Here is a 14,253-nt window from a genome sequence, read left to right as displayed (position 1 = left end):
GTGTTCCTCATTCGATGTTTATTCAATGCATAAACAGAGGCCTTCCCTCACCAGCACTTAGTTCACTTTAAAAAATGTGTGTAACAGCCACACTGGCTGAGGCAGAATTGTTCCAAGCAGCACCGGCTGCTGTGGCCTGGGAGCATGGTCCAGCCCAGAGGGGGTCTAGCAGTTTTAAGACCCTGCGGACAAAGGAAGTGCTAATTACATTCTTTTTGGATCATTTATGCAAGTCACACAGCAAAGAAGCTGCTACTGAGAAAAGCACGTGCGGCAGCTCACCTGGTGGGTTGACCTGTATCCCCACAACATTCGACGTTACAGTTGCAGCTGCTGCCATGGCTGGGTGTCCTGTTTGCTGGGAGCTGCTCCTCCAGACCTTCACCTCACAGCTGTATCTGCCTGCGTCCTGCTCTGTGGCACTGTGGATTAGGAGCGTGGAAGAAGACGTAGTTTTTGTGACGCTGGTCTTCCTCTGAAAGTGAGGTAGGTCAGCCCCCCACTCGATGCCACTGGGCATGATTTTGACCAGCTGTTGATAGCCATTAGCCCCTAAGTTGTGCTGGAATTGCCAAGTTATTGATACTGGCACTTGGGTGATGCGATAGGCGGCAGAAGCCTGGCAGAACAGTTCAAAATCCTGAGTCAATTTGACAGCTGCCGTTCGGCTTTTCAGCGTGGCTCTCAAATCCAAATCTGTTAACGAGGAGGCACACCATTGGTACTGGGGCTGCAAAGTTATAACAGAGATCCTACAATCACTGCCCCTGATTTTATCCCTTCACTTGCAGCACTGTCCTCCCCTGCCAGGGGCTGTTCCCACATTGATTGGGTGATTTGGGGGTTAGTTGTTTATTTTACAAGTACACTTTGGACTCATGATACTGGAGAACTAATAGCACTGTCTCCATCATTGAGCAGGGAAGCATTGACCCAGCTTCTCTGCCATTCCACAGCTCTGATAACACACCTTGCTCTTTCCTTACCCCTCAATGCTATTTCTGGCTGCCCCACTCAGTCAGTGTGCCCCAGCATCAGCAGAGTCTACAGCCTTTGCTAGTCCCTGGACAAGGGGTGTGTGTAGGAGGTGGGGGGCGTGGCCGCTGTCTCCATGCTCCTGGAAGGGGTGGGGCTGAGGGCAGAAGGGGCGGGCCTGAGGGCAACTGGTCATTAGTGATACCTGGAGTGCATGTCCTCTGGCAGCAATTTATAGAGCCCAGGGCTCCAGCCACTGCCCTTTGAATTGCTGGGCCCTGGGGCAGCTGGCCCCTTTCCCCACCCCCCATTCCCTGGTCAGCAGGCCCACTCATCAGAACATCCCCCTGGCTATTTGGGATCATACAAACACTGGCAATATGGTTGCTATCCTGATTAAAGTTATCCCCTGCTCTCCCATTCCTGTACCCCTCAGTTCTGCTAATGCATTTCACTCCTGAGCCCATGCACAGCTCTGCAACTGTACTGACATTACGAGCAGCAGCATCTCCTTCTATTCCAGACCTGGGCCTGACCACCACTTTTATACTTGCACAGCTATGTGGATGAGGAGACGAAAAACCACACCCCTTTGCAACAAAGCTACACTGACGAACCCCCAGCGTAGAGACAACTACAGCTATAGTGGAAGGCTTCCGTCAGCACAGCTCCCATCATTCAGGGAAATGATGATCCTGCACCGGCAGAAAAACTTCAGCCTGCCAGCATACTAGGTGGCTCTACCAGCACAGGCTCTGTAATGGAAACATAACCTTGAGTTCCCCATACAGCTCTGCCAGTAGCATAACTCAGTCCTGCCATGTAGCGTATAGTGTGAGATTCCACCACAGCTGCAGTAATAGAAGGGTCTGTTTCGGATTAATAACTTGTGCTTCCTTTTGCCAAGCCAACTGTCTCCACTGCTCATCTGCCAATATTTATTTCACCTATTCAGTGCTATGCGCACTTGCCTCATAAAAGTCACAATATGGACAGAAAGAATGGTGATTATGCATATCCACTGCAACCCACACCCTCCTCACCAGCCAAAAAGAAGAAAATACAAAAGGGGATTGCCTGGAAAAGTTAACCAAGCTACTCTCTGGTGGGCAAAGAGTGATCCAAACTCAAGGATCTCTCATTGAGAGCTCTTAGAGTACAATTCAGCAAGACCTTTTATTGAGTTTTAGTTCCATAAACAATTATGGCAATAGATTAATCACTCCATGTTTCAAGAAGCTGAGGACCCAAAAGGGTTCCTGCTAAGCAGTGACTGGTATTTACACAGTGTGTGGCATTCAGGAATCTCAGAGCATTTTATTGGTTTTCATTGATAATATCTCAAAACAGCCTTCTTGCCAGTCAGGGTGTATTGTCCCTGCAACATTTAACAAGTGGCGAAACTGAGGCACATAGCTGTTAAGTAATTCCTCTAACACATAGGTGTTAAGTAAGACCAAGTCAATGGCAGAGCTTAGAATAGAACCCAGATCTCTTTCTTCCCAGGCCTATGTTTTAACCAGTAGACCATACTACCTATAATGGAATACGATCTAACTGTAATGCAAGGAACGGGTTCTATCAACTTACTGAGAGGGCTAACAGATACTGATGTTTCTTTTGCCTGTTTCCAGTTTCTATCCAACTCTGTCACTTCACATTTGTACGACCCTCCATCACTGGTGGCAGAAGTGTTGTAGATCACCAGAGTGAACATGGTGGAGTTCACCTTCTCCAGCCAGAGGTCCCTATTAGTGCTCCGTTCCTGGTAGGAGAGGCCAGGCCTCAGCATGCCATCCTGTTCCATCCCAATTATGTGCTCTGGTTGATCTCCGCTCTTCCGTAAATGCCACCAATTCACAGAGAGCGGGCTTGTTGCGCCGCTCACCTCACAGTGAAGGATCAAGGGGTCTCCTTCCACTATCGGTGTTTTGCTGCTTAGTACAGATACTTGCATCTTGCTCTCTGCAATCAAAAACAGCAGTAATTACCTATCCAAGTGGGTCAGGACTTTTCTTGTGTTACACAATGTGACAAGGTCAATCTCAACATCAATTCTGTCCAGAAATTTGAGCCAACTATTCAGTCCCCGGAAGTATATTTCTTTCTGCCAGTGGCATTCTTGGAACCCTCACACTAGGGAATGTTTCAGTGAACACGCTCAACTGGCAAACTGACTTTCACCTCTGCCTGCTGCATCGAGACAGATGAATTCTGGGCTCCAGTGTGGGCACAGTTCTTGTCAGCTCTTCACAGCTAACCCAAATGCATTTATTTTTCATTTTAAAAGCGTTTTTTAAGTGATAAGAAGAGTTATGACAACTACATTAAAGAAAACAAATTATTCTCTTCAGGTGCTTGTACTGTGCCCATCACCATGGTGTCTGAGAATCCGAGGGCATTAAATAGAATTTATGAGTGGTCATGGCTACAAGAGGCCTGCAGTAAAGCACCTACTCCACCCGCCAGTTTTCATTTAATGTTATAGTGTTATACCCTCTGAGGAAAGAGCAATTGCTTCTCTTATAAGAGCAGGTGTGAACTGGGACAGACAGGATGGGATGGGTGAAAGCCATGCTAAGGAAAAACTAGGCAATACTTGCAGAGACTTACCTGTTTTTGCCTACCATAGCGGCAAAATTCACTCGGCGTCATTGCATGAACAAGGCCAAGTAATACAGAAACAGTAAGAACTCTTCCCGCCTGGGTATTCTTGTAGAATCTACGCCTGACCTGTAAGCTCATGGTTGTCTCATGATTATTATTATGTGTGTTTCAGTGGTACTAGAAGCCCAAGCCAAGGCAGAGGCTTTCTTGTGCCAGACTAGGGATGTTAAATTTAGTTTTATCAACTAATTGACCAGTAGATGGATTTTCCATCGACTACTCCATTAGTAGATAAGTGGGGGAGCTGCAGCGAGATTAGCTCTCGGCCTGGGAGCTAACCCTGCTGTGGCTCTGCCTTTTAAATGTATTAAGATCTAGCAGGCTCTTAATACATTTAAAAATCAGACACGCAGTATCTGGCACTGTGTATGAGCCAGGAATCAGCTGATTCTTGGCTCATGCCTAGTCCCCGCTACTCCACTGCCTTCCCAGCCCCCTGCAGAGATGGTGCTAGGGGGAACCAGCTTTTAAGTCAGCACCCCTATGCACCAGCTCCTGTTCCCCCTTGCTGCCTCTTAAAGAGGCAGCAAGGGAGGGGAAGCCTCTAGTCAACTATCTGATAAGATTTTGCTTATTGGATAGTCAACTAGTTGCTTACATCCCTATGCCAGACACAGACAGTGTAAACAGGCAGGCATAGGGTAGGAGGAGTTTAGTGTTATTGTCCCCATTTTACAAATGAGGAACCGAGGAATAGGAATTGAGCCCCAGTTTAATGCTCTAATCCCCAGTGATAGTTAATTCACAGGCACACCCTAGTGATGGTTGTCTGCTTTTGCATCATCTTCATGTTTGTTAGTCTATAAAGTGCTACCAGACCATTTGTTTTTTCTTTACAGACTAACTCGGCTACTCCCTGACACTTTGGCAGTGTTTGGTTGAACAGCATGCCCTGGGAGGAGAAGTCATTTGGGAGCTTCCAGGAAAGCTCATTTAGCCATCCTGGCCTTCAAAAATCATACTCTGAATACTTTGGTTTCTGTCAGTGTGCTGAGCCCTAAGCACACCTGCCTCTTTTGAGGAGTGGGGGGCAACTTCCCTGTGGACTGGACACTGCTAGTGCTCAAACCAGGGACCTTTCTCAGATTTCACTTCAAAGAGAAGGCTTTTGGTTTTACTGACCCATTGGCTTCACGTTGACGTCAATGCCTGATGACATCTTGGTCTGGATGATGGAAAAGCCTGTGGAAACCTTCTCCATCTCAGAAACCTGACAGTTGTACATGCCTTTGTCTTTCAGCCCCACCTGGTATACTTTGAGGATATACATCTCATTGCTTTCCTTTGCCACTTGGAGCTGTCCCAAGACAGCTCTCTCTTCATACTCCTTCTTCAAGGTCCATACCCCCTGTGGGTCAATCCTGGCGACTTCCACTCCTTTGAAGAGCCAGACCACTTGGAACCATCGGTTCTGGCTGTTCTGGGCATTCACAGAGCAATCCACTCGCAAGGGCTTCCCTTCAGCCAGGGAGTTTTCAACAGCAGCAGTAGTAGCTTGGAAATCTCTGTCTGTGGGAAAACAAAAGCAAGTTTAGTGCATGTTAAGAGGCCCTGTTCAATTTTTCCTTCCTAGCTTCATTAGACTCGGGAGGGTCCTCTATCTAATGAGTCCTATAGACCATTTCCTTTGGAAAAGATTCTCCCTTTGTAGAGGGCCAAGCATTTTTAGGTCTAATCCAACACAGTCTAACTGCTACCTTTCCTGAGGCATCTCTCAGCAATTCCTAGAATTGAAAAAAACCCCAAAAGGCTTAATAAAAAGTCATTAATAAGAGTTTAAAGAACAACAGATCCACGCAGAACTCCACTTGAGACCACACTCCCATCCAATATCATTCAATTAATAGTTACACTGCTGAATGAGCAAAGAATATGGCCCCTATCAAACGCCCATACATGGAACTCAAACTCAATGAGAATTCTACACAAAAATAAATCACGAGCATATCTCTGTCTGTACATGTCACATATTCACATGACCATTGCCTGGACTACTTAGATCAATACTGCACAAGCAATGTCTCAATCCAAAGGACATACTATATTTCAAACGTAAAAATGGTCACTCCTGAAATTTACAGCTGCTTTAATTATTTATTGCAAATAAGTTGGTTCCCTGGCTTTAAATGTTTGGTTCATAAACAGTTAAAGAAGAAAAATCCTGAATGCTGTACATATGCTTGGTATTCCCAAATACTGCCTGAATAGTTTATAGGAACAATGAGATCAAGAAGCCTCCAAGTTCAAATAATGGTACCAAGTGGTCACATGCTTTGGTGAAACCTGTAACATGCTAATAGAACAGAATTCTCAGCCTATCACAAGTTTCCAAACACTATATGTTAACTAATCCCTATTCATAAATTGTAGCATATGATTGGTAATTGATATCATGGTATTGTTTCTGCTTCCTGAATGAATGATGAAATTTAAAATAGAAGAACAATGGAAAACAAATATTATAGTCTGCATGTCAACATTCATATGAACTGAAGCTATTCTCCACAAATGGTGCACTCAAAAACCTCTCCCATGAATGAGAGGTAAATGAGGGGAACAAACTTTGTCAAACCAGCCAGCCATTCCACATTTTTATGAATCAATGTTTATGAAAAGAGGTTTTTGCAGCATTTGACCGGTCGCATCTTGCCCACAGCTTAATGAACAGTGTTTTGCAATCTGTGAACCTGTGGTTGTCTACAGTCTATGTGGCTCAAACTTATAAATGGGTCTGCACACTTCCATGTGAACTTTTTAGTGGTCTGGAAATGAAAAAAAAAGGTTGAAAAATATTGATTTAACTATTTGTTTCTTTGGTTTCCGGTTCTGAATCAGTATCTTTATTACACAACAGATTCCTTTACCACACACTCTAAAACCTGTTCTTTCTTCTTCAGCCAGGCCACCAACTTTAACCCAAGCCATGGTCTTTTCTCACCTCAACCATCAACATGCTCCTTTTCTCTGGCCACTTTGCATCTCAAATCAGCCCCCTTTCCCAAAAGATCTCTGTGATAAACTTGTGTGCCATTCCCACCATATCACTTCCTTAGTCAGACCTCTTCCCAGCGTTCCCACCAAACTCCAGCTCCTTGTTCTCACCTTCAAGGCCCTGCAGCTTCCATTAAGTTTCTTTCTGTCTGACTGCTTTCACTTTCTCACCCTACCCCATGCCTAACCTTCTGCCTTTGTTCTCTTCTCGCCTTCTTCCATGCTACCTCTGTGCTTGCCATAATCTTCTGGAGCATCAAGGCCTCAGTGAAGTGCCCACTGCAGTCAGTGAGAGCGTTGCCTTCACTTGTGCCTGGGAAGATGCTGGTGTGGCCACATCTCACAATTGTATAAAAAGCTTCATGCTATTTTTCTTAAAGGTCCAGCTCCTGGAGTCAGATGGTTTGATGAGAATCGGAGCTTTCCATTAAAAATGTTTCTAACCCTCGTGATTTACAGAGAAAAGCTTGAAAATGTCAACCCTAAAAGGCTCTGATGCCAAAAGGTAAATGAGAACCTAACATTTGTTTTTAAAATCTTATGATTAAATGTTAAACTGAACTTAACATTTGTCAGGGATTCACTCATGATTTTTGAATACTTGGGGTAGGCAACACGGAGTTATCCCTTCCCTCCCCCAAAAACGTACGATCACCAAACAATAGGTTTGGAGCCATTCTGTTTCCTGGCAAATGTGACAGGACCTAGAGCTTCAAGATTCTCATTCGTGGTAGTGCTGTTGTGTAAATTGATTTGTTCTGCAGTGGCTTAATGATGGGGTGGGCAAAAAAGGCGTTAGACATTTAGCAAGACTGATAGTTATTTACACAATGGCCCTATTGTAGAAAGGGGGAGCTCATGAGTTAAGAACCTCTTAAGTCTCTCAGGCTATGTCTAGACTGCAAGCCTCTTTCGAAAGAGGCTCTTTCGAAAGAGAGCGTCTAGACTGCACGTTGAACTTTCGAAAAAGCGGCTTGCTTTTTCGAAAGAAAGCATCCAGTGAGTCTGGATGCTCTCTTTCGAAGAAGCCCTATTTACATTGAAGAACGCCTTATTTCGAAAGAGGAACTTTCGAAAGAAGGCGTTCTTCCTCGTGAAATGAGGTTTACCGCCATCGAAAGAAAAGCCGCGTTCTTTCAATTTAATTTCGAAAGAACGCGGCTGCAGTCTAGACGCAGGTGAGGTTTTTTCGAAAAAAGGCTACTTTTTTCGAAAAAAAACCCTGAGTCTGGACACAGCCCCAGATGGGAGCTGAGTCATTTTATAAGGACAAAGTGCATCACCGATGGGCTGGGAGTATCTTACCTTGGCTTCTGACAGTCAACAATGTCTTTTCCGTTTGTTTCCGAGCTATATCTTTCCAAGTCCCATCAGGATCCTGAATCCACTCAACCGCCTCACAGTATATTTGGCCCTGGTCAGAAGGCCTCACTCTGCCAATAGACAGTTTGTATGTGGTATCCCCCACCTTGTCCAGGCGGACATCTGACAAAAACCTCTCTGTGTAGGAGGAGCCTGGAGTCAAGATGAAATCCTCGGACAGGGAAAGGATCGTCATGGCCTGACTGTCTCCCTGGAGAAGGTACCAGGCAACAGAAAGGTGGGTGTGCTGAGTTGTGGATTTTGACACCTCACAGGTGAGCTCTAGCAGATCTCCTTCCGCTCGGGTGAGGACCTGGCGTGGCATGGCGGCCGAGAGAGTGTCGGAGATCACTAAACACAACCAGAACACAACCATGTTGGTCACAAGCGGAACAAGTCTCTGCCTAGGCACAGATACTCACTCTGCTTATCAGCCAAGCCCTCTTCCTGGTGCAGGGATTTCCGCTCCGTGGCATTAACAGCTTTCACTGCTGATTGCAGCCTATATATAAAGGAGCTCAGCATCGTGGTGGGGCAGAGCATGTCTCCTTTGCTGCAATGCTGTCTTGTACCCTCTTCAGTCAACCTGGGGCAGTGTTAACTGTCTCCAAAGAAACTCAGGTATAGGGCCAAGTAAGGGCTGGTACACAACATGGATAAAGGGGAAAACATGGGTAGTACTCCAGAGGCCCCACCAAAGTTACCACAGAGCAACTCTCTTCAGGGAATGCTGCACCACCATTTACATAGGAGAGTTCAGAAGAAGGCATTTTCCTTTGCCCCCTCCCCACCCCAACCTGTCAGGCGTTCCCCCTTCTAGATCTCTCCCACTTCCCAAAGGTGTCCCTTAGGATGGCTACCCTTTCTGGAACAAATATGGCAACCGAAGTGCATCAGCATGCCCCTGTCTCCCATAGGCCTGGCCTAAAGTATGCTGAGAGTCAGTTTTGAGGGCCTTTGTACCCATGAAGATATTTTGATGCAATCTGCTGGAGCTATCATAACTAGGAATTCAAGAAATGGGGTGTGGAGAGCACAGCTCCCCTTCCTCAACTGAGAGCAGACAGACAGCTCCATTTGCTTCCCCCTTTTCTGTGCTGCAGAGGTGCCGTGACCTTCCCACCACTGGGAGGAGCAGCACCAAAGCCCCAGAGCAGGAAGAAGGAAAGGCTTAGCTAAGAGGCCCCATTCACCCCCTGTACCAATACTGCCCTGTCTCTCCAAGACAGGGGACAACCACCTTTCCCCGCTGGCTCAGTCTCTACTCTGAGGAAGTGGGAGGAACAGCCCTCTGACACCCTTGGGCTTTTTAGACCCCGCACGTCACTGGCCTCTCCCTTCACCAAAGACATACAGGGATTCACTGCCAACATGACACCTCCTGGATCCATACTGGAGAGCATCAGTAAACCTGAACCATCATATGATGCTTCAGAGCAACAGGTGGAATGTGGCTAAATGGCAAGTAGGAGGCAAGCAGCCTTCTCTAGCTCTTACCTGAAAGGTTTGTCTTGGCGCTGTAGCTCCCAAAGAACCTCTCATCAGTGTTGGGTGTGTGGCACTCATACTCGCCAGCATCCCGGTCCTGGAGCTCCTTGATGTGCAGCAGGACAGAGTCCCCTTGTACTCTCTCTACATAGATTTCCCCATTCTGCACAGGCTGGGAGTAGACGGCATAAGGGAAGGTGGAATCCTTGGTGCTGATGATCTGCATTTTTTGCTCTGGGGCTGAAGGCAGGAAAATGGACCACTCGAAATCCTGCTGCAAGGGCCCCTGGTAGCCACTGACATTGCACCAGATGGTGATGTGATAACCTCTAGCCCGATAGAGACGTCCTTTCTGCACCAGAACTACTCTTTGGCCAACACAGAGGCCTGCTTATAAATAACGAAACAGCAGCAATGTTACGTGGTTCCTGTGTACAGCAATGCAAATCCTTCTAAGAGCACAGGTGGACAACAACCCGCCCATGGTCCAGATGCGGTTGGCCAGCATTAGCCTGTCGGACCGCCGCCACTATATTTACCTGCATGGCTGCAGTTAGAGGCAAGTGCAGCTCTTATTACCCATGGATTGTCATTTGTGGCCAATGGGAAGTGGAGTCCTGGTCCATGGTGCTTCCCACAGCTCCCATTGGCCAGGAATGACAATATCTGGCCAACAGGAGCTGCATGCAGCTGTTCCTGCGGTCATGCAGGTAAATATGGTGGCAGCAGCGTGACAGGGGCTACACTCTGGGGAACTACCTCCATCTTATTGCCCATGCCTTTTCTAGAGGCACCTCCTAAGAGAGATTTGGGATTTACATATACATGGAATCTGAGCTGCAGACATGCGGTGCTTGCAGTCACAGCCTTAATTCGCTTGTGTATTTATCACAATGGTGAGGGCAAATCAGGTTTCAGCACAACTCTCATTTGCTGATACCCATTTGGCACCCACAGCTGTAGAACCTGCATGTTCAAACTGAGAACCTCACATTTCAAGAACAAGCATCCTTTTAATGATTATTCTGCCCTCCTGGGTGATGCTAAGACCTTTGTCTGGAGGGGACAGCAGATGAATGCACCACAGTTTTAACCAGACAAGGTGATGCCATTTCAGAGGAAAGCACTAAAGAGGATAACAGATTCCAGTAGGGTTCTATGAAGAGGCTCAGAAAACTGGGCATGATTAGCCTGTAGATAACACAACTGGGGTGAGTGGATTTCTGAATCGCTTATCACTATGACAAGTGATGTTAGAGAGGAGACAAAGAAAACTGATCTCCCTAGTCAGCATGGACAGACCAAGTATGGATGGGCTGCAAGTTCCATGGGAGACAATGCTGATTTGCCAATAGACAAACAGCTGTAAGAATACATCAAGTGATGAGCCGTGCCAAAGGAGGCCTCATCAGACCAAGTAGGCAAAGACATCCCAGCAGAGGTGAATAGCCTGCAAAAGCGGTTCACCCCTTAGCCGTATGCTCCATCCCTCTTTTGCCTATATTTGGCCTGAACAGAGTTGGAAAGGGAAGACACAGGGCCAGCTACACAGCTTGTAGTTTTTCTCCCCTTGTTACAAGTGGAGTTCTCAGGGAATGCTGGTTTACTCTACATTTTATTTGAGACTCCCCAAAAGGGCTTGTTTACACAGGGACATTGACCAGAATGGCCATTCTAGAATAGCTCCCTGTGTGGACACAGCCAGAAGAAGAGTGTCTTCTTCTGAGAGGCCTGCGGCAGGAAATGATGCTAACCCAGAGAAAGGTGTTCGTATTCTGGAATACAATGTGCACATGGCGAGTTACCCCATTAGAACTACAATCCTTAAAGTCACACCCGGTGCTATACTGGAACAGCCTTCTTTGGAGATAAGCGTTTAGTCTTCTGACTGAAGTACAAACAGCAACATGAGCAAAAAGACCAACTATAGCAGGTACCGAGTGGCAGGGAGACTGTGGGCCAAATGAAGATGGGATGGAAATCGTGGGGCAAAGTACAGGCCCACTGCAACGTTCCCTCTAAGTTTTTCCATCCGTGTGCAAAATATGTTTTGTGATGTGCACTGACATGTGTGCGGATGTGCACCACCAACAGAAACATATGCTGCCAGCTCTGGGTGCCTTGCTCATCATCCGGGCAGCATTTGAATTGATCCCAAGTGCACAGCTTACAGAGCGCACTGGTCTAGCGTAAGCTAGTGATACGCAGTAATAAATGGGGATACAAAATGGGCCAAACCGCCACAGTTCTCTCTGAGCCCCAGTGCCCCTCAATGTCAGCTGCAGCAGTCAATGTGACAGAAAACCTAAGACTCACCCAGAACCCACAGGGCACAAGTCTTCTCCCAGAGAGGAACAAAAGGAGTGGGTGGCTTGCAGGTCTAAGCTCTCCCCCACAACAACTCCCCCCTTCCTGCAAATGCTAACTGGAGAGGAAAGCCAACAAGTCCCACAACACTCACCTAGAACAAAGAGAAGCGAAGCTGCTAAGCGCTGGTTGGACCCCATTGCAAACTGGGGCAGACAGGTCCTTCCCCTGCAGGTAGCAAGAGGTTCTCTTCAGCTAGCTGCAGCCACCAAGCCCTATGAAGAAACACTGGGAGGAAGGTGGAGGCTCACGCTGGGGTTTCCCTTTTTCAAAAGGAGGGGCAGAAAGAGGCTAGCAAAGCGACTTTTTTTTACAAAGCTGCAAAGGCAGGGTCCCGGTGCACTGCCACAAAACTAAGGCGTTACGTGCACAGCCATCCCCATTGCCTCATCCTGCTTTGGTTACTTCTCATCTGATGCTGGGTGTAGCAGGCTTAGACTATAAGCTTCTCAGTGCAGCAACTGTGGTTTCTCTACTGTCTGTACAGCACTCAGCATGCAGTGAGTACTATACAGCAAATGTCAGATCCTCCTCCCCCTCCCCCCTTTTGTCATTGTGGCTGCCATTGAAATGCTCACTATATTGCCTCCTGTGCCGGACAGTGGGTTCACATCGATGTTGTTGGGTTTATGTAAAATAAAAGCAAAAACCTAAAAAAAACCCCAAGCCAACCAACCAACACAAACCTTCTCCCCATACAACAGAGGAAGCAGAGCCAGCAATGCCATAAAAACACCTCCGATTTGGATACTGCCACTCTCTCATGTATGGAGGGTGCTGAGCAGCAATACAAACCCCTGACGTAGATCAGCTGGGCTTCACACGATCACATATGGCCAAGAGCTTGGCATCCCAGTGTACACAACAGGCAGTGTGGCACTCCCCACTGCAGTGGTGGGGCACGGACACCAGACTGGCCCAGTGAAGGCCACATTTGACTGTTTCATCCACACCGCTCCTGAACACCTCATTTTCCACGCTGAGTAGATCCAAGCTGTGCGGCTTGTTAGTGCTCACAGATTCTCAGTCCCCTTATCAGGACAGCTGGAGGTTGGCTGATGCATTGATCTCCACTGTTAGCTCCCATTCTGTGTTAGATTTCAACCCAGATGTCATTTCATGGGTTCTGGGGCCTCGCTGATGAGGGATTTCTTGAAAGTCTCCAGTCCACTGTCTGCCCTGCAGCTAGGAAACACCTGCCCCCCACAGCTTGCTTTAATACCAGGAGGAGGGTTAACCAGAGAGCAGAGCCCCTGCCCCACATTACCTATTTCCTCATTAGGGCCAAAAGTGGGAGTTTGCTTCAATTAACTTTTATGGCCAGACTTTGGAATTCCCTGCACAGGTCTCCTGCTTCAAAAGATTCTGGGAGCCCTTTCTGCAGCCAATGGGGAAATGGCAGCCACCGAGTGAAACGAGACACTCCCCCCTCAGCAGTTTGCACCCCCCCCCCCACACACACACAAAATGCTCCCGAGCAAGCTAGGCTGGTAGAAAGGCAGCCACGCATAAGAGGCTCAGCAGCACCTATGGCACTTACAGACATTTTAGGAGACAGGCGGTGGGGGACAGCAATGGAAACTGAGACTCCCAGTTTTGTTGCTGTGGCAACAAGGTCTGTTACAGTTACCGAGGGGAACACTGTTCGCTGCTCTTCTTTCTTTCTTTTTCTTTGTGCGAGAGGCAGAGATTGTGTCCTGGCCGTGCTGCTTTCCCTTGCATTTCAACAGGATGGTCTAGGACACCATGACCTCTCCGGCTTTCAGCTTAAGTGGCCAAGGGCTTCTTGCGGTCTCTCCAGGCCATCTCTATGTGCACATGGAAAGTGCAGGAGAGCAACACGGCCGGGCGTACGGCTCAGCCAAGGAGAACGCTGGACATCTGGCTAAGCCACAGAACAGGGTTTGAATTAGAGGGACTTTCGGAAAGAACATTCACACAACAGTCAGGCCTGAGTTGTGTAGCTCCCCGCAGCATTGCTGAAATCGAACGTTGGCTCAGGGACCTGCTGCTGGATTGCAGATTGTAAACCACATGCTGTTAGGCTTGGTCCCACCAGACCGGGAGAGGGAGCAAGGTTCATAGAAAGAACAAAGCCAAACATAAGATCTCTATTTTCTCCTTTGAACGAACTGATTCGTGACACACACCTGCAGGTCTGGCAGATAAAGGCAGAGACGGCTCGCTGCAAGACATAGTTCTTTATTAGCTCCTACGTAGCCTGCTTGTTGGCCCACTTGAATTATTTCATTACAGACCAGCTACAGAGCCCAGACTCAGTCCTTAGCGACACACACACACACACACACACATCATATAGAGCTCCCTGCCAGGAAGTTGCCTGCTTCCTATGTGCAACCAAATAAAAGCAACATGTGTTTTCACAGAGCCTAATTCAGGACC

General features: G+C 47.4%; 1 protein-coding gene across 1 annotated transcript in view; it reads right to left on the bottom strand.

Moving 5' to 3' along the window:
• CD101 (CD101 molecule) overlaps nucleotides 1–13,258 on the bottom strand; it is a 33,432-nt gene extending 20,174 nt beyond the window's left edge. The window contains exons 1-6 of the mRNA XM_025185224.3: nucleotides 11,945–13,258; nucleotides 9,493–9,870; nucleotides 7,939–8,346; nucleotides 4,765–5,151; nucleotides 2,566–2,940; nucleotides 283–696 (exon numbers count right to left, since the gene is read on the bottom strand). Of these exons, the coding sequence (XP_025041009.3) occupies nucleotides 283–696; nucleotides 2,566–2,940; nucleotides 4,765–5,151; nucleotides 7,939–8,346; nucleotides 9,493–9,870; nucleotides 11,945–11,990 (2,008 nt within the window). The 5' untranslated portion in view covers nucleotides 11,991–13,258. The remainder of the gene's footprint in view (nucleotides 1–282; nucleotides 697–2,565; nucleotides 2,941–4,764; nucleotides 5,152–7,938; nucleotides 8,347–9,492; nucleotides 9,871–11,944) is intronic.
• Between the last annotated feature and the right edge of the window lie 995 nt (nucleotides 13,259–14,253).

This window comes from Pelodiscus sinensis, chromosome 1, assembly GCF_052426305.1.
Source record: "Pelodiscus sinensis isolate ZL-2025 chromosome 1, ASM5242630v1, whole genome shotgun sequence".
NCBI lineage: Eukaryota > Metazoa > Chordata > Testudines > Trionychidae > Pelodiscus > Pelodiscus sinensis.
This window is presented reverse-complemented; position numbering and strand designations above follow the sequence as displayed.